At 33.8% G+C, this 21861-nt stretch overlaps 1 protein-coding gene across 2 annotated transcripts in view; it reads right to left on the reverse strand.

Moving 5' to 3' along the window:
• The window catches only part of LOC136026998 (regulatory-associated protein of mTOR-like), a 272404-nt gene that overhangs the window by 157678 nt on the left and 92865 nt on the right, over nt 1–21861 (reverse strand). For both annotated transcript variants that reach the window (XM_065703879.1, XM_065703880.1), the window contains one exon: nt 20293–20352. In XM_065703879.1, the coding sequence (XP_065559951.1) occupies nt 20293–20352 (60 nt within the window). The remainder of the gene's footprint in view (nt 1–20292; nt 20353–21861) is intronic.

Below are 21861 nucleotides of genomic sequence, written 5' to 3' on the forward strand. Positions count from 1 at the left end.
TTATGGAAAGAGTAGAGATAAATTATATGAACTTATATGAAGTTAATATTAAGAAAATTTATATGACGAAAATATATATTTTATTTTCAATATATATGAATTTTTTTCATATATAATTATATATTCATATAATTATTTTCATTTTTTAATATATATGGAGAAAATTATATGAAGTTTTACCGCTCAAATATCAAGACACTCATGAAATTCAGGATTAAAGTGTACAAAATACACCAAAAACCAGCCAAATGGCAAATATATTTCAATTATCACACCATGACTATAGTCCAACACGGCGTATGTAAATATACCAAATAATGTCTTCGTTTTTACCTTATTTTCCTCAAGTCACAGAATTTTTTTTAATACTTCTGTCATTAAAATTTGTTCAATTTGTGAGGCATTTTTAAACACTTCGAAACGTTCAATAGCTTCCAAATTTTATCAGTATATGTGTTTTTGATGTTAGCGGAATAACACAACACCGAAATTCCCGCCTCTTGCATACTCCTCCCCCAAAAAACCTTTAATATTTTTCATAACTCGTCCGCTGATTGAAATTAAAGACACCAGAAGGTTGAAAGCCTGAAAAAAAAGTGGGAGGAGCTTTAAAACAAATGACTAGACGCGTTTTCCTGCTAGATTTAGACGAAGTATCAGACTGATAATAAACCATAAATTGGGCACAACAAAAAGTATACTTGATCATAGCAGACTTGATCGCGCAGTGGTTAGAATACTTACCTGTGGAAGTGGTAACTTGTGTTCGCATCTTAGATGACAGCAATTTTTACACTCATTTTTAAAATAGGCCTACACTAAAAAGTAAAAAAAAAATATGTCGAGAATCTATGAATATATGTGAAAACGAGCGGCGCAAAACAGATTTGGCTTTACATATCTTGATCCTTTTAAGTCGTTTTTCTCAATTCAGACTCTTTTTATTTATGCATTTAAGACTTAGCTCAATTTGACATCTATGGTATGTACAGCCCAATTTTTTGTGTCCCTCGTTTCACTTATATTTGGATTCTTGAGAGAAAAAAAATATTTTCAGCACCTTTGTCCACTTTGAAAAGGAGTTTTATACTTATTACTCAAAATATTCAAGAGCTTATGGGAGGAGTATAAGAAACTTAAAAGAGGAAAAAACAAATTTTTTCTTTCAGGTTTATAGAAAATCTGGAAATTCAACATTAAAGTGTACAAAATACACCAAAAACCAGATAGACGGCACTTTTGCATACTTGGACTAATCGCTGCACCATGGACCGTACTCCAATACAGTGTATATAATTGTATATCACAGGGATTCAGTGACTATTGTCTGAAGTGACACCTAAACAATCTAGTGATTACATAAGGCACAGAAAAATCAAGTGATACGAACGAATATGATCCATTGGTCGAACGTGACAAACCCCAAACAAAGGGGGATTTTATAGGGGGAACACTTTGGTATTAGGCATATGTTTCTTTTGTTAAAACATGACAAAGACAGAATTAATGCTTATAAAAATCAACGCTAAACTTCTAAAAGTTTTAGTTCATTATAATAGTATACATTTGTAAAATGAACAACTAATTAAATTTGAAGTAGACCACAAAGACGAACAAGCTTTCTGGACTAAGAAACAGAAATATTTCCTTTCCAGAAATGAATCTGCATCCCTAAATAATAAAAATTCGTCACTGGCAAAAAAAGAACAAATCAATTTCCTGTCACCTAGCACTTCATAAAGTTGATTTTCAACACCGGGATAAAAATATTAGCTACTGTTTTAAACTAGCTTATGTTTTACACATTAGATTAATAAATAAGATATTTATTTCAAAAAAACGATATCACAAGTCCCAAAGAGCCAAACTCGTATTTCGGGTCCCAAAAACAAAAACAGGACAAAAACATAAACAAAATTAAAAACAACAATATACTTGCTGACGTAAAAACTAGCTGAAGTATTTAAATTAAACTGACAGAATGCGTAAATCAGCCATTAATTATTGTTTAAAACCATTATTTTATAAAATTCCAAAGAAAAAAAAGGATATATAATTATGTCATATCATGCGAAAAGATTGATGACAAGTAAAACTCAATAAAATGATAAAAAAACAAAATAGGACTATTTCCTCACAAAAGGATAAAACTAGTCTCAAGGTCATAAAACTATTATGACCAACAAACTAATTTAAGAATAAACTTGGGTTTCAAAAAATATACGCTGGATTCAAATTACCCTTTAAGAATTTTAATTAAAATTAAGACTTAGTTGAATGTTTATAGTTCTACTGAATAATGTTGCACCGTTATGGGGCTAGTAAGTTATAATCTACATTAAAGCAACTTTAAAGCGTCAAAGTTCTCTCTCTTATCAGTTTATCATATTTTCTGGGCTCGTGTTGACACTTAAGATTTAGTTTAAACAGAAGTTTTTCTTATGAAAGTGAAAAGCAAAGTTGAAACTAAAAACAAACAAAAATTACTGCTTCTTAGAGTATGCAAAATATTTTCAAAATTGCTTTAAGTAAACTAGCTTTTGAAATTTCCCCATATTTTTACAACTCTGAAAAACTAGGTTTTAGAAAAAACACAAAACAGCAACGCAACAAAACAGGATTCGGAGTAGAAAAACCTTAAGCAGCCTTCAAAAAATAAAAATTGACTTCTAAAGCTCTCATGAACCCGGTCACTAAATCAATACATTTTACTTTACAAATTTAATTCGCAAGAAGAACTCAAACAAACTTATTTTTCATTAAAAATCTAACTTTTCAGAATAATAAAAAATTTCGAGAAATTACACAATCCCGTTTATTTGAAACAGTTTTTGAAAATATGCGGCATAACTGTGAAGCTGTAATTTTGTTATTTTTAAGTTTCAGTTTCTCTCTTTAATTTCATCCGGAAAACTTTGTTGTTTCTTTTAAATTGATTTTTGTTAGTTTTTAGATTGTAAAAATACACACAATAAACCTCAAAAAAAGATCCTTGTCCGACTTAGGCGAAGAAAATACCAAAGCCAACACAAGTTTGTGGTATTTAAATATTAGTTTATCTAGCTTAAACTTTCCCTTTAAAAAACCCTGAAATTCGTAACATAAAAATTTCATAGGGTATAATATCTTAGGCATCTTTGAGGAGTTGTAGATAAAAAAAATTAATTATTTATCAAATAAAACCCAATGTGAAATACAGATTTTAGAAACCTGATGGACTATAATATAATTTTTCTACTGCAATGCTGAAAAAATTCTGAATTTCTCATCAGAAAGTATACTTCCATTATTTTTGCTACTTAAAATTTAACATCTAAGGAAAAACAATCATTATAAATGATTGGGCGCTATAAGGCGAATACAAATTCAAAAAATAAGTGTCTTTCATTTTTCGAACCCGGGTTACCACGACCACGACGAAGTATCCTAACCGCGTCACAACCATTTCCCGTTTCAAGTGTCAATTTTTGTATTTTTGTTGTTCCCAATCAAGGACGGATCTAGGGGTGGTTTTAGGGACATCTGCCCCTTCCAGAAAGGCAAGAATTGCACCAATTACAGGGTCAAAGTGGCAAAAAACACCATTGGGAGAGGCATATTTTTATCGGTGCCTTCTCTCCCATAAACATTCATTCTGTATCCGCCCCTGTTCATAATCACCCTATTAATTACGTACTAGAAATTTATGACAATAAGATCCCCTAGATCTTGAAGTTTTATTACCACTATATTATGCTGCTGTTTTATGTTCTTTCAAATTATAAATATACACAAAGAAGGTTGATATGATTAAGAGCTTTAATTGAGCCTTTAAATATATCTCTACGATGCTGCAGTTGCATGTTAGTTCAAGTGGCGTCAATTGACATCAAATTTAAAAAATTGAACTGGTGGGGGGGGGGGGGAAGATCAAACGAATTAATCTAAACAATCTTTTACTGAAATCTTCCGAAAACCCAGGGTGAATGGCCACGAGACCCTGAGTGGAAGGTACGCCCCAGTTCAATGAAACTTACTTGTACTTAATTAACAATTATGGATTAGAACGCTGAATGGCAAAAAGAATTCCCTTTACGGATATGTTAGAGTCTGTTACACCTGTCTTTTGAGTGGCCCATGGTGGCGACAATATTACGGTTATCCCTGCGCCAAAAATTGATTTTCAGGTTAAATCTCAAAAGACACAACCTCATTATTGCGATAAGTATTGTTGCTACAGAAATTACTAAATGTTAGAATTTACCAACCAGCCGTCCCACAGTAACAAAGATAAACACTTTTTTCCGTGTTTGTATATTATTTCTTTCCTATTTTCTATTTTTGTGTATTTTTAAGGATATATAGGAGTGTTTTACTGCATGCAACAACTCTTCAAAAAAAAAAAGAAGAAGAAATACATGTCAGTTGACAGACGAGTAATACAGCACTGCACAAATTTGTATTTTACCTGAAATCGAATCACACTAAGCTGAGGGCCAGCAAAATAATGTGGGAGGTATTTTGCAACTTTATTCAACATCCGTACCATAGATTTGTCGAATATACAGATGCAGCAGCGAATAGGGTTTCCTTTTAGAATATTGTAAGAAACTCTCGACTGAATATCGCAAATTTTTCGTTCGAACTAAATTATACAGCATCTTCGTGTTCACTAGTTTTCTTCTTTATTGTTAAAATTAAATAAAAAAAAACTAATTTTTTTAGCTGAAAGTAAGGAGCGACATTAAAACTTAAAATGAACAGAAATTACTCCGTATATAAAATGGGTTGTCCCCTCCGCAATCCCTCGCTCTTTACGCTAAAGCTTTTAATTGTTTTAAAAAGTAGAATTGTGGCAAAGAGTCAAACTTTAGCGTAAAGAGCGAGGGATTGCGGAGGGGACAACCCATTTTATATACGGAGTAATTTCTGTTCGTTTTAAGTTTTAATGTCGCTCCTTACTTTCAGCTCAAAAATTAGTTGTTTTTTTTTATTTAATTTCTGAACGTTTTTGAATTAATGCATGTTTGGTTTTGACTCTCCGCACATAAATTAATAAAATGAAATTTGTATATTAATTCTTTTTTTGGCTAAATAGCTTTATCTTAGTTTTAATCAGACGATTTTGAGAAATAAGGGGTGGAGAAGGAGGCCTAATTGCCCTCCAATTTTTCGGTTGCTTAAAAAGGCAACTAGAACTTTTAATTTTTAACGAACATTTTTATTAGTAAAAAATATACGTAACTTATAAATTAGCAACTTACGTAACAAACTTTCATAATCTTATATTTTTATTATGTATACAAGGGGGTTTGTATCCTCGTTAATACCTCGCTCTTTACACTAAATCTTAAGCTTTGTCCCAATTCTTTAAGAATGACCCCTGAATCAGAAAGGCCGTAGAATAAATAGTTGAAATTACTAAAAATACTTTAGCATAAAGAGCGAGGTATTTATCTCCTCCTAAATACCTCGCTCTTTATGCTAAAGTATTTTTAGAACCCCTCATATGCGTAATAATCTCTGTTCGTTTTAAGTTTCAATGCTACTCCTTCCTTTCATTTGAAAAAACGTTTTCATGTTTATTTTTCATTGTTTTCTTATAATAATGCTAGAAAATCATGCGCCCTTTTCCTTGAATTTTTCTTCCCCCATGACAGATTCCTCCAAGGAAAGATCCTCAAACATAGCCCCCTCCCCTCAGCCCCACCCCCAAACAAAATAAAATCCCCCTGAAAACGTCTGTACACTTCCCAATAACCATTACTATATGTAAACACTGGTCAAAGTTTGTAACTTGCAGCCCCTCCCCCAGGGATTGTGGGGGAGTAAATCATCCCCAAATACATAGTTATTATGGTTTTCGACTATGCTGAACAAAATGGCTATCTCAAAATTTTGATCCGTTGACTTTGGGAAAAAATGAGCGTGGGAGGGGGCCTAGATGCCCTCCAATTTTTTTGGTCATTTAAAAAGGGCACTAGAACTTTTCATTTCCGTTAGAATGAGCCCTCTTGCGACATTCTAGGACCACTTGGTCGATACGATGACCCCTGGGAAAAAGAAAAAAAAAAAAAAAAAAAAAAAAACAAATAAACACGCGTGATTTGTCTTCTAGCAAAAAATACAAAATTCCACATTTTTGTAGATAGAAGCTTGAAACTTCTACAGTATGGTTCTCTGATACGCTGAATCTGATGGTGTGACTTTCGTTAAGATTCTATGACTTTTAGGGGGTGTTTCCCCCTATTTTCTTAAATAAGGCAAATTTTCTCAGGCTCGTAACTTTTGATGGGTAAGACTAAACTTGATGAAACTTATATATTTAAAATCAGCATTAAAATGCGATTCTTTTGATGTAGCTATTGATATTCGATTTTTTAGAGTTTTGGTTACTATTGAGCCGGGTCGCTCCTTACTACAGTTCGTTACCACGAACTGTTTGATATACTATTATATACTTCTTTATTATATACTGAATTCTAGTTTGAGCATTTCATACTGTTTTTTTTGTTTTTTTCAAACCAATGGTATTTTATATCCTTAAAGTGTTTTCATGCATGATTGTAGATATTTAAGTATATAAAACATGAAGCTCATATTCAGAAATATCGTGGACGAGGTTTTTTTGTGGGGGGGGGGGCATGTTGTTCTGTGCAATTTTACCTAACACAATAACGAAACCTTTCTTTTTCTTCAGCTGACACGTCTCATAAATTATTTCCCTCTTGGATCCTATATTACCAATCATTTGGACGTGGGCTGGGAGGGCTATTTTTTCTTTTAATCAATAAATTATTATAAATGAAAGAAAATTAAATTTCAAATACGTATGTTTCTCTCCACAACCTCTTTCATTGGAGACAAAAAGTAGTAATCTAATCATCAAGAAAGACATAAATCCACTGATTTTCTTTTATTTACTAACAAGGAATGATAATAGAGGATCCAGAAAACTAATCAGAAAAATTAAACATTCCTGGGACTAAATTGAAATAACCAGAACATCTGTTTCTTCAATAATAATAGGTGAACTGAGAGGAAATTTCACCCTGGAGCACAGTTATGTCGTAAATTCGTACTGAATTGGATAAGCTTTATTTTTTGGAAAAACTTATTTAATCGATGAAAGAGAATTCTGGGGATTCCTTGGTACTGACAGTAAGTCATAATTTTATAAAACACCTCAACGATTTCTTCCAAAAACAAAGAAAACGAATATAAAGACAACAGACGAGTCTAAGGACAGTAACTGAAAGCAAAGAGAAAAAAACAAAAATCCAACGAATATTTCGCCAGTATATAACAAGGTGTCTTCAGAGTAAGCAAAAGAAAAAAACTAGAAACTGAAACTAGAAATATATATAAAACTAAAATAGAGTAACATAAAATATATAATATACAATTACTTGTATTTACAATTTGCAGCTACCTTCATCAAACCACAAAAGTAACTGGATTAAAAAATTTTAAATAACAAATTAACTAGAAACAAATTATTGCGACATAGTTTATGCAAAGTTTTGATACTGATATTCTTTTAGGTTTGTTACTTGAACGAATCCCTTGGACATTTTTTAATACTTGATTTTTGAATATGGGTTCATTTTTTTAAATAATATCATAAATAGGATCAACATTTATATTGCCAATATCCCTATCAATTGACAAACCTACAAAAATGTGTCTTTTTATTTCTAATGCTTGAATGAAATCTTTATACTTAGAAATGGCTGTTGCTTCCACGAACTTCACAAAATGGTCCGGATTATAAAAGATATGTTCTGCCAAAGCCGAAGTTAAACTTTCTGGCTTTGGCAGAACATATCAAACAGTTCGTGGTAACGAACTGTAAGTAAGGAACAACCCAGCTCAATAGTAGCCAGAACTCTAGAAACGGAATTTTGATATCAATAGATATCAAAAGAATCTAGATTTTATGCTGTTTTCAAATATATAAGTTTCAATAAGTTTAATCTTACCCATCAAAGGTTATGAGCTTGAGAATATTTGCCTGGTTTTTGTAGAAGGGGGAGTACTCCCTGAAAATCATAGAATCTTAATGCAAATCGCACCATAAGATTTAGCGTATCAGATAACCTTACTGAAGAAGTTTTAAGGCCCTATCTGAAAAAATATGAAATTTTGTATTTTCTTCAGAAGAAACATCACAGATGCATGATCATATCGAGGGGTGATCAGTGCTACTATAATATCGAGAGGGCTCATTCAAACAAAATTTAAAGTTCAAGTGCCCTTTTTTAAGTGACCAAAAAATTCGAGGGCAACTAGGTCCCCTCCCACATCCCTTTTTTTCTTAAAATCGTCCGATCAAAATTTTTGAAATAACCATTTGGTTCAGCAGAGTTGAAAGGCCGAATATCTATGCCTCTGGGGATATCATGACCCTCTCACAGCCCCTGGGGATAGGTCTTTAAGTTACAAAATGTGCCTTTAGTTAACATATAATATTTGGTATTGGGAACTACGCATACATTTTTCGGGGAGGGGGATTTTCTCCTGGTGGGATTTTACTCGGGGATAATTTTTTATGGGAATGGGAGCTTCCAAGGGGTAAATTTTTCAGAGGAAATTTTACACCGGATGAATTTGCCAGAATTCCTATACGAAATTTTTCTTATTTCTTGCTTTCTCGTTTCCATCTCAATATTACGCGTGGAGATGTTAAGGGTAATTGTTCGGGGTAAACTTTTATCCCGATTGAATTGTCTAGAATAAACCCTTGGAGAGGAGGGATTTTTCCGTGGCGGAGTAGCCAGATTCCCTGTCAATATTTAAAAAAAAAATCAGAAATTAAATAAAAAAAAGTTTGTTTAACTGAAAGTATAAGGCGTCTTGAAAGTAAAAAAAACAAAAACTAAATATGCAAAATATGAAACTACTAAATATGAAAAATACTACAATAGACTACTATGAAATACTAAATATGCTAAAACTTTATGCAAAGCTTTGGATGCTTCTATTCTTTTAGGTTTGTCACTTGAATTAATCCCTTGGATATTCTGTAATACTTAATTTTTGAGAATGGGTTCATTTTTTTAAATAATATCATAAATAGAATCAGTATTTATATTATCGGTATTTCTATTAATTGATAAACCTGCAAAAAAAGTTTTCGTTTTATTTCTAATGCTTGAGTGAAGCTGTTCTGAGGAAGCAAATGGCTGTTGCTTCCTCAAACTGCACAAAATGGTCTGTATTATAAAAGATATGTTCTGCCAAAGCCAAAGTGAAACTTTCTGGCTTTTGCAGAACATGTCTTTTATCCGGGCCATTTTGTGTATTCGAAGAAGCAACAACCCTTTCCAATAATTCAGCTTTCTGTCAAAAGAGGTAGTTGAGCGTAGCACTCAAGTAAGTAGCTTCTTATCTGGGATTAAATAAAAAAAACAAGTTTTTCTTAACTGAAAGTAAGGAGCGACATTAAAACTTAAAATGAACAGAAATTGCTCCGTATATGAAAAAGGCTGTTCCCTCCTCAAAGCCCCGCTCTTTGCGCTAAAGTGTGACTTTTTCTCTCAAATCTACTTTTTAAAACAGTAAAAAACTTTAGCGTAAAGAGCAGGGCGTTGAGGAGGGAACAGCCCCTTTCATATACGGAGCAGTTTCTGTTCGTTTTAAGTTTTAATGTCGCTCCTTACTTTCAGTTTAAAAAAACTTGTTTTTTTTATTTAATTTCTGAACGTTTTTGAATTAATGCGTATTTTGATTTTGGCTCTCCGCACATGAATACTTAGAAAGAAATTTGCATCTTTTTTTGGCTAAATGGCTTTTCTAAGTTTTAATCGGACGATTTGGAGAAAAAGGAGCGGGGCAGGAGGCTTAGTTGCCCTCCAATTTTTGGTTACTTAAAAAGGCAACTAAAACTTTTTATTTTTCCACGAACGTTTGTATTAGTAATAAATATACGTAACTTACGAATTAACTTATGTAGCGAACTTCTATATTTGTATATTTTTATTACGTATATGAGGGGGTTCACCCCCTCGTCAATGGCTCGCCCTTTACACTAAAGTTAGAATTCCGTTCCAATTCTTTAAGAATGACCCCTGAATCACAAAGATGGTTTAATTAGAATGAACAGCTCTTTACTAAAAATACTTTACCGTAAAGAGCGAGGTATTGAGGAGGTGACGAACCCCCTCATATACTTAATAATTTGTGTTCGTTTTAAGTTTTAATGTTGCTCCTTACTTTCAGTTGAAAAAACTTGTTTTTTATTTAATTTCTCATTATTTTTTAAATAATACTGGAAAATCCAGCGCCCCCTTCATGGAAACTCTCTTCCCCCATGATAAATTCCTCCAAGGAAGATCTTCCCACGCAACCCCTTCCCCTCACCACCAGATAAAATCTCCCCCTGAAAACGTCTGTATGCTTCCCAATAACCAATACTATATGTAAACAATGGGCAAAGTTCATGACTTGCAGCCCTTTCCCCGGGGAGTGTGGGGAATTAAGTAAGTCTTCAAAGACATAGATATTAAGTTTTTTGACCATGCTGAACAAAATGGCTATTTCAAAATTTTGATATGGTGACTTTGGGAAAAAATGAGCGTGGGAGGGGGCCTAGTTGCCCACCAAATTTTTGGTCACGTAAAAAGGACACTAGAACTTTTGATTTACGTCAGAATGAGCCCCCTTGAAACATTCTAGGACGACTGGGTCATACGATCAACCCTTGGAAAAAAAAAACCGCACAGGTGACCTTTCTTCTGGCATAAAATACAAAATTCTATATTTTTGCAGATAGGAGCTTGAAACCTCTACAGTAGAGTTCTCTAACACTCTGAATCTGAATCTTATATGGCTTTTAGGGGGCGTTTCCCCCCTTTTTCGAAAATAAGGCACATTTTCTCAGGCTCGTAACTTTTGATTGGTAAGACTAAACTTGATGCAACTTATATATTTAGAATCTGCGTAAAATCTGATTATTTTTATGTATCTATTGGTATCAAAATTCCGTCTTTTTAGAGCTTCGGTTACTATTAAGCTGGATCACACCTTACTACAGATCGTTACCACGAACTGTTTGATCATGTGGAAAACGTGCTTCTTTGTTTATTCCTATTGTATTATTAAGCATTCATATTAAGCAATGTCAAGATCGGAGAGAACAAGAACTAGGAATTCCCTAATGAGGAAAATACAAGCTTACCCTATTTATAGGAATGATAAATAGTCAGATAATATATGTCCCAGAAGACTAGGGGTTCGAGGACAGATATTGTAAAGTGGGTTAGTTCATATAGTCGTCAGGACGTATTAACACGTAAAAATGAGTCATTCATAAACTTGATAACACACTGACAAAAAAGAAAGAACGGAGCATCTTGATATTCAAACAGACGGGCTAAAAAGAAGGAGTGGGAAATATGGCATAGAAAATTCATTTTTACTCTTTTTCACCAAGTTACAATGAGGCACTGAAAAAAAAATGTTGTTTTTAAGTCAAAATGACGTCCATAACTAAAAAAAGAAAAAAAAGGATTAAGAACTTAAATCATTAATCACACACTGAGAACTATCGTCTACTCCAACGTATACAGTAATGCGGTTAAGCAGAAATTTTGAGATTTTCTTACACTGGTCTACAAATCAAATCGACGATATTTCTTCTGTTTCCTCACATATAATGTGTTAAGGTGAAAGTGAAAAGATTCGGTGAAAAGAAACACAAATTGTTTTCCTACTTTAGTAATTCAGACATATAAGCAGAACAAGGCCTTGGCCCTACTCACTGTCCAAATACCTAGAAATAACAGTATGCCCAAACCCAACAGAAAGAAGGGGAGGAGGCCGTAGACATGCAAGGGTGTAGTTAGTAAAATATAAGATATCATGAACTCAAAAAAAGCACCTTAAATCAAGTTATTTCCAATTGATCACCCATCAAATAGCGTTCATGAGAGAAATACACATAGCCTTTATAGGTTTCGGCTTCTTAAAATCCTGATCCACGATAGTGGTGGGCCTACCATAAGATGTTGAATATGGTATCCCTATGACAGGTGAACCTTGTGAAATATATGCATGTTAATAAAATCCTCAAGAATTTCAAAAGATACAAACATAAGTACAAACGGATACATTTATATCCGTACAACAACAGACGGATGCAAAAAACGAGCTTTGAACAGCAATTAAATTGAACCCTAGTTTGTTTCTTTTCTACTACTACTACTAATAAAAACTCACTGCAGAACCAAGCCACCTGAGGCCAACACAGCTACCCACGCTCTTCCTCCATCCCAGTCTATCCAAAACCTCCCTCTTTAGATCCATTTTCCTTAAATCTTTCTTTACGACTTCCTCCCACCCCAACCAAAGATGACGTGCTTTCCGTTTAGTCCTAGACGGTCGGCCGAAAAGGACAATCTTTGGCAATCTGTCATTCTTTATCTACAGAACGTGCACTAGCCATCCTAGCCTTTCTCTCATTTTTAGCCCTAGAAAGCGGGATTGTAAGGGTTTCTTTTCTGCAGCAGAAAAGGTTTCCAAAGTAGAGTTATAAAAAACGAATGCAGGGCAATCATTGAGTTATAAAGCTATCTTAATATATGGGCCTACTTGTCAAATTACCTTTTATTTTGTTTATTTTTCCCTCAAGATCGAGAAAAAATATCCTATAAAAAACACCCAGAAAAAAATACCTTTTAAAGTTCCCCCTCCCCCCTGAAAAAAATACCCTCACTCCCCAAAAAAATTCCTGGATACGCCCTTGATAGACAAGAACGTGATTTAACGTCATTTCAGCCTTTGACATTTTTCTCGATCAGTCCAGTATATTTTATCAACTGATGCAGTAAAACTAATTTCCCCGATGGTACTTTAAGGTAGCAGTGTTTTAACGCCACCGTGGTTTTCCGCCACCATATGTTTACCACCACCTTTTAATTCAGGTAGGTCAGAATAGACATAGCTACAGACATAGACATAAGAACAGACATAGACATAGAAATAGACATAGACATAGACTAACCTAAACTAACCTGTCTATTCTGACCCAACTAATTATCTTGATGATGCGAGATTTCCTGGATGTCAGAAAACATATGGTGGCGGAAACCGCGGTGGCGTTAAAACACCCAAACCTATTTTAAATCTTCTGAATGCCAAATGAAACAAAAAAAACAATATCTAACCACATATCAGGAACAAGTAAACAAAAGCTTTTGATACCTAGGAGTCCCTTGTTCAATAAATGCTTCAAATGGCCTTAAATAATTATGGGTTAGACAAACAATTGTACAGCTTATACGGTAATTGACAAAAAAAATTCAAAAGCACGACTAGATTGAAGTATTGAACAAAATTTACCAAATTCGTTAAAACAATTTTATCTTAACAGCATAGTTTCCTTGCTGATGCTTTCCCATTAGAATTAATACAGTATTAAATGCAAAGTCTTTTGTCTCTGTTCCAGGAAATCTAATTGTCTTAAGAAATGTTGTCAAGGTAACGTCATTTGAATATCTTCCTGTTTTTCAGTAAAAGTTGTGCTTTCACTTTGTTAGATTAGAATTGCACCATTGCAATCAGCATCAATAGTTGTAAAGGGGTTACTTCTATATACTGATAAGCTTATTTCATTTAAACTTCCGAAAAAATTAGTTATCTGCCAATACAAAAGGACCCAATTTAACTTCATTTCAGCCTTTTGTATCTTTCTCGATCAGCCCAGTATATTTAAACTACTAATGTAGTACAACTAATTTCCCCGATGGTAAATCTAATTAAGTCTTCTGAATGCCAGATGAAACAACAATATCTAACCACATCAGGACTAAACTTATGCAGAGAATATGAGAATAACGATTGTACAGAACTGACAGAGTAATCTATACAGAATCATACTTTGAAAACTTTAACCAAAACTAGTTTGGTAGAACAAGACATATAAGAAATTTTCTCAGGAAATTTTCTAAGGAATCATCGACATTAAGGGGTAATTGCCGAAAATTTTTCTTGGGATTAGGATCAAAGGAAACTCCCTATCTCAGTATATTTAAAAAGAGGCCAGTCATGAACTTTTAATTAAGGAGTATGAGTTATGGCTCACACTCCTTACTATTATATTTTTTTTTTGTCTTTTCAAGGAGGCACACTCGTGCCTCTATAAAGAGGCGACACACGACAATGTTAAGCGATCTTCGGTTCCAGTGGTCGCAGACGGATAGGGAGGGATGCATTTCGTAGCCCGAGCTCCAACTAAGAAACCTGCAAAATTTCATCCCCCTCCAACTTTTTCTTCATGGGGAAAATCTGGCCGAAAGTTTCGACCTGTCAACCCAAGCCCCCCTTTAACGTTGTCCGATCGGGCTGAAATTCACAAGTTAAGGTCCCCTAGGGCCCAGGAGCTTATCCGCGAAATTTCAGCTTGATCCGATAACTCCTTCCCTGTTTTCCAGAAACCACGCATAGCCACTTAAAATTCATTTACTTTTTTTTCCTAGACGCCTACAGGTCACATCCGACATCGGATCTGGGTGTACGAAGACTCATTCGATGCGGAATTCTCCAAGTAAGTGCCCATGAAAGTTTCGTAGGAAAATCTTAACCCCCCGAAAGTTTCGTAGCTTCTTATGAGCAAAAGAAACATTTCGGTCATTCTATCTATTTTTTTTCTATTTTATACAATGATTTAAAAGCGGGGGGGCGGCAGCCACCCAAGTTCCTCTCCTAATTCTTGTACGAGGAGTACAGGAATTATTAAATTACATCCACCATGGATTGTAGAAAAACGTACAGAAATAATATGAAAAAAACTTCGTTTTCTTAAAGAGTTAAAGAGGCTGCGTCCCAAAGTCGAACCTTAAAACGTACAGGAATTAGAAGAGGCAGTTGGGGGGCTGCCGCCCCCCAAACCCCCAGCTTTTAAAGACTCTTTTGTACAGGTTTTTTTTTGGGGGGGGGACTTCATTGTTACTAATTACTAGTTTCGGCGCAATGGTTCTCCTGTCCTCTTGTGTTTAACATTTTTCGAAGTTATTCCATTATTCATTCATTTCAATTTGTTTTTAATTAAAAGAGGGCCTTTCCGAAGCCAAGAGCTGGGGGTTAGCAAAAAAAAAAAAAACCTGTACAAAAGAGTCTTTAAAAGCTGGGGGTTTGGGGGGCGGCAGCCCCCCAACTGCCTCTTCTAATTCCTGTACGTTTTAAGGTTCGACTTTGGGACGCAGCCTCTTTAACTCTTTAAGAAAACGAAGTTTTTTTCATATTATTTTTTAATAAGGGTTGACTCACTACACTAAACTTAAATGGTGGTAATTTTCTGTCTGCACATAACTGCTTATAAAGTGAAAATAAAATCCAATCGTTCATGACAACTAACAATAAGAAAAGAGTGATCTCTGTCAATAGAAACTGAAACTCTAAAAAATAGAATCAAACAGTTCGTGGTAACGAACTGTAGTAAGGAGCGAGCCGGCTCAATAGTAACCGAAACTCTAAAAAATGGAATTTTGATACCAATAGTTGAATCGCATTTTTATGATGATTTTAAATATAAAAGTTTAATCAAGATCAGTTATACCCATCAAAATTTACGAGCCTCAGAAAATTTGCCTCATTTTAGAAAATAGGGGGAAACACCTTCTAAAAGTCATACAATTTTAACGAAAATCACACCATTAGATTCAGCGCATCATAGAACCTTATTGTAGAAATTTCAAGCTCATATCTACAGAAATGTGGAATTTCGCATTTTTTGCCAAAAGACAGATCACGGATGCGTTTTTTTTTTTTTTTTTTTTTTTTTTTTTTTTTTTTTTTTTTTTTTTTTTTTTTTTCAGAGGTGATCGTACGACTGAGTGGTCCTACAATCTTACGAGATGGCTCGTTCTAACGGAAATTAAAAGTTCTAGTGCCCTTTTTAAGTTTCCAAAAAAATTGGAGGGCACCTAGGCCCCCTCCCACGCTCATTTTTCCCCAAAGACACCAGATCAAAATTCCGAGATAGCCATTTTATTCACCATAGTCGAAAAACCTAATAACCATTTCTTTAGGGATGACTTACTCCCCCGCAGTCCCCGTGTGAGGGGCTGCAAGTTGAAAACTTTGACCTGTGTTTACATATAGTAATGGTTACTGGGAAGTGTACAGACATTTTCAGGGGCATTTTTTTGGTTTAGAGGGGAGAGTAGAGGGGGGTTACGTGGGAGGATATTTCCATGGAGATACTTCTCATGGGGGAAGAGAATTTCAATGAAGGGGGCGCAGGATTTTCTAGCTTTATTTGAAAAAAACAATGAAAAAATAAATATGAAAAGTTTTTCTACTGAAAGTAAGGAGCAGCATTAAAACTTAAAACGAACAAAAATTATAACGCATATGAGGGGTTTACCTCCTCGTTATACCTCACTCTTTACGCTAAAGTATTTTTAGTAATTTCAACTATTTATTCTACGGCCTTTGTGATTCAGAGGTCATTCTTAAGGAATTGGGACACAATCTAAGCTTTAGTGTAAAGAGCGAGGTATCGACGAGGGTTGAACCCCCTCATATACACAATAAACACATACGAATATAGAAGTTCGCTACGTAAGTTAATTTGTAGGTTACCTATATTTTTTACCAATGAAAAGGTTTGTAAAAAATTAAAAGTTCTAGTTGCTTTTTTAAGTTATCAAAAACTTGGAGGGCAACTAAGCCTCCTCCTTCGCTTCTTTTTTCTCAAAATCTTCTAATTAACTGCAATTAATTAATACGCAAACTTCGTTTTAATAATTTATGTGCGGAGAGCCAAGATCAAAACATGCATTAATTCAAAAACGTCCAAAAATTAAATAAATAAAAAACAAGTTTTTGTAACGGAAAGTAAGGAGCGACATTAAAACTTAAAACAAACAGAAATTACTCCGTACATGAAAGGGGCTGTTCCCTCTTCATCGCCCCGCTCTTTACGCTAAAGTTTTTTACTGTTTTAAAAAGAAGAGTTGAGAGAAAGAGTCAAACTTTAGCGTAAAGAGTGGGGAGTTGAGGAGGAAGCAGCCCCTTTCATATACGGAGTAATTTCTGTTCGTTTTAAGTTTTAATGTCGCTCCTTACTTTCCGTTACAAAAACTTGTTTTTTTTTATTTAATAGAATTTATAAACACAATATTAAAATCTAAATAAACAGTTTAAAGTCATATAATAAGTCAAGCAGGAGAAGAACAGAAATTAAAATTAACAATCGACTTAACCTTAAGTCTAACAAAATATTACTAATAAAAAAATGGTCACGGCCCCCTCACATACCCTAAAAGCTTGAGTGCCATTGCACGTCACAAAAGTGCTCAAGGCGCGCTCGCATTACTGCACTCTTCTCGCAGATCTTGAATACCATTCCCGAGTGTTCTATGAACAAAAACAAGAATGCTATAAAGGAATTGACTATTCCCGAATGTTCTATGAAGAAAAACAAAAATGTTATAAAGGAAAAAGTTACTTGACTTCTCAGTTGCACTTTTAAGACTTGAATGAGCACTTCAAGTAGCCATAATTAATAGAAACTGTAAGCTTCAATTTTTTTATCCTGCACTTCATTTAGTTCAAAATAGTTATCTAGTTATCTATAGTTACAGTTATCTAGTTCTTAGTTCAAAATAGTTATCCATTCGATCTAAGTTTTTTTTTTTAATTGCCTTTCTATACCAAATCAATTTTTGGTGACTGAAATTTTATAAAGTAACAATCAAACAGTTCGTGTAAAGAACTGCAGTAAGGAGCGACCCGGCTCAATAGTAACCGAAACTCTAAAAAAAGGAATCTTAATACCAATAGTTACATCAAAAGAATCGCATTTTAATGCTGATTTTAAATATATAAGTTCTTCAACATCATTATCCTAGGTCCTTTGCTAAACTCAACTTTTACTAAAAACCTTGTAACACACCTACCAAGTAAGCATTATTTTTATTAATATCTAGTTGCCTAAGTATTTTCATCCAGAACTCTGCTTAGCCCAAAATTGAAAAAAAGAAAATATTAGATGAGACTACAATTAAAAAAAAATGCGTGAAATTGTATACTTAGAGAAAGCCTTCTTAAATCCCCCCCCCCCCACCCACTAGGGCAGGGCATATTGTTTCACCGGTAAAAGTGAAGTAATACATTTTTTATGAATGAAATAAGCAAGAATTTACTATCGTTTTTAAGTAGTTTCCAGAATTTTTTAGAGAATTCCAGTAGTTTCCAGTAGTTTTCAGTAGTTTTCAGAATTCTTTCGAATGGTCCACGATTCACAAGTAAGATCTTATAAAAAGCATAATTCATTTATTCGGTACTTTATTAGTATCTCCTTTTTACTATATGGTACTACTGATTTTAGTTAGCGTCATAAATTATTTAGAAATTTTCTAAAACACCTTCTGAGACAGTGAAATACAATTGAAAATTTATCAAAATCATACATTTTAGGAGTGAAATAAGCAAGAATTTATTATTTTAGTAAAAGTAATTTCCAGAATTTTTAGGTATTCTTTCAAATAATCCCCAGTCCTTAACTCATAAAGATTTACAAGTAAAATCTTATCACAAGTAAAATCTCATTACTCAGTACTTATTTACTATCTCCTTTTCCTTGCTGCTCCAAGTACAATTACTAGTTTTTAGTTATAAAATATCAAATATAATATACAGACTGGTTATTGTTATAAGTTATTTAGAAATTTCCTAAGATACTCTGAAGTATTTTGTCTGAGATAGTGAAATAGAAACTGAACTTTTATAAAGATCATATTCCATCATTATTCTACCAAGTTATTATCCAAGATACTCGGATAAACTTAACTTTTACTAGGAATCATGGAACAGATCATGCAAGGGATTATTAGTCTCAATATTTTCTAGTTGTCGAAGTTCTTTTTCAAAAAGTTAACTTTTACTTATTGCCTAGCAACAAGTTCTTTTAAATTTCGGAATTTCGAAAATTTCGAAAATTCACAGCCTATTGCAGACCCACGGTCATTTGGAGTACATAGGTGTATAGACGCAAATTGGATGTTGCTATATTTACAAAAACTTAAACAGCTGGTGTTGCTATATTTAATTCGTGCTCCTATTTAAAATTGCTATGTAAAAATACGTTGTTGCTATATATTCGGTGTTGCTATATCGATTAGGTGTTTGCTATATAAATGCGGTGTTGCTATATAAAAATTCAATGTTGCATTATTTACAAAAACTTAAACAAATTGTGTTGCTATATTTAATTCGTGCTTCTATATACAAATTCCTATGTAAAAATACGTTGTTGCTACATAAAAACTCGATGTTGCAATATTTACAAAAACTTAAACAACTGGTGCAAAAGGGCTCAAAAATGTGATTTGAAGATAGTGAAAATTCAGTGTTGCTGTATAAAAGTTCAATACTGCAATATTAAAAAAAAAATATTTAGAGTGTGGTTTGTACAGAGGAGGGAGCACCCTCAAACCAAGCTTGGTCACTGAATCGACTATTATTTACATTGCTATTTTAGGTAATTGCATTTTTGAAAAGTTAACTTATATCAAAAATCGTGTAATAAATCGCAAAGGTCTTTTTTTTTACTTTAATTGTGTGCACCATTCTATTTTGTCATTTTCTTTTAGCATTTTTTCGTTTGACGAGTGCTTATGACATGTTTGACAGCTTATGACAAATGCTTTCCTGAAAACATTTTGGAGGGCAGAAATATAGCCAGTTGGGAACTATAAGACTTTGAAGGGGTTTATGTTTGGATTTTTGAAGTGGTTTATGTCCCCTGTGCAATCAGTAGTGTGTTATTTGGTTTTGATATATGAGCGGAAGACGACATTCTCTATATCATCCTACAACTGAGATTCAGCTCTATCTATCTGCCAAATTGCATTTGTAAAATTTAATGTACATGGTGTTTTCAGATCGAAAAAATACGAAAATTTGTTGAAAATACTTTTAAAAAAAGGACGAGTTTCCTATTTTTTAAGCAAGTTTCGATCCTTTCTAAAAAAAAGTATAAGTAATATGATGATTTTGGTTCAATGACTGGATAGATGTAAGACTAATGAATCCAAAGATATAAGTATCTTATCCTTCCAATCCAAGTTACAGCTGCAGGCTAGTCGTAAAATTGCTCGTTTTAGAGGGGATATATACTTATGTCAAATATCGAGTATTCCGCCAAAAATAAATTCTTTTTTACATTAGCCGACCTTTACTTTAGAGACCAGACATGCTTGACGCTCGTATTTTTGATATGTTGGACTTACTCATATGGACTTTTAGCTTATTGTTTTTATATACCGATATTTATGATTAACCGGCATCTGAATTTTTAATACTTACTTGTCAATTAAGTCCAGTGTTATTTTTGGAACCAAGTGTCTTGAATTTTGCAAAACATACCTGAAATAAAAGGAAAGACAAGTCGGCAAAATGCCCAAAGCAGTATAAGCACTTGTACGTTAAATAACACATGTTGCGTTATCTGTTCACGAACGTAAAATACGTTTATGTACGCTAAAATGCGTTATCATTTATACCTTTACGTATAAATACACTTTAGTTTATATTTTTACGTTAAAATATAAATTTTGAATTAAAATACATTAGAATTGCGTTAAAATATTTTAACCGACAATGAGAAAAGTCGCATTGTAGGATTCAATCTCAAGAAAATGCCCAATTTTTACACATTTTGGCAAATTCAAGCGACAAAATAACATTAAATCAAAAATCAATTTTAAATCTACGAAAAGTAAACATGAATTGACGACCATGATGCGAATAGTCATACCAAAATTACAAACAACTAAATTAAAATCCCAATAACCAAGAAAGATGTAAAATACCAGTAGTAAGGATAAATTTATTCTGAACAATATTAATGACAGTGAGCGAAAATCAACAACAAATATCTCCTAAAACCCGCAATAGCTTAATACGAAGGGGAAAGAAATCCACATTTACTTATTTATCAACAACGAACTTGTCAATGAGAAGTTGGCAAAGGACTTCAAATATGAAGGCTTAGAGAAGAGAGAAAAAAAACAGTTAAATAATATCCATTTTTGTAAAAAAAATACAATTAATATAGTGGCGTACATTTTTTTAAACTAGCCGACGCTCGGCCTACTAACTTAACTTATTCTTATCTGAGACTCTCGTGTACCTCTCAAGGCACACTAGTCTCCAGTCGTCTCTGAAGCTTAAAGCTGTTTTCCCTATATTTCCCTCTTGGTTGCAACGACAGAGAGAGATAGAGATGCTTCCCTCTTGGTTGCAACGAGGCATCTAAGTTTCAGAGTTGTAAGCGCATCAAAATATACTTTTAGGTCTTCCTCTGTGGCGCTTGCTTTCGGGTAATGAAAAGATTGTTCATTTTTTATTATTATTACTATTAATAATAATAAAAAACTTGACGTGAGGTAAATAACTGACTTGCCACTAGTCTTTTTTGTCACTCTATCGCGAAGTTATGAATGACAGTTGAATCTTTAATTGAAGAAGCCAACAGAGAAACTTTTAGAAAAAATGTCCCCGGGAAGATCGAACCGAATCGAACTACAACGTCGAACGAAGCCGTTTTCAAGAATTTTGTCCTCGGCGTGTCAACCTTAGGATAATTGAACTGACCCGTGTGCCCCTTTTTGTCACCTTGACAATTTGGGGGGGGGGAGTTTGCACAATAAGAGAAAACTCTAAAGAAGGAGGTGAATGGATTTATGCCTTTATAGAAAACAGCCATCAACGCTACATCAAACTCTTCAATAACTGACTGGAGGGTCATGGATAACGAGCAAACCTACCCTATTGGCCCTATTCAGAATCAGCTGAAGTGAAGCCAACAGCGTTTTTGAAAGCATCACTATACGGCAGGCATCCGTATTTATTGATAGGTCTGACTCGATACTG

This window comes from Artemia franciscana, chromosome 5, assembly GCF_032884065.1.
Source record: "Artemia franciscana chromosome 5, ASM3288406v1, whole genome shotgun sequence".
Taxonomy (NCBI): domain Eukaryota; kingdom Metazoa; phylum Arthropoda; class Branchiopoda; order Anostraca; family Artemiidae; genus Artemia; species Artemia franciscana.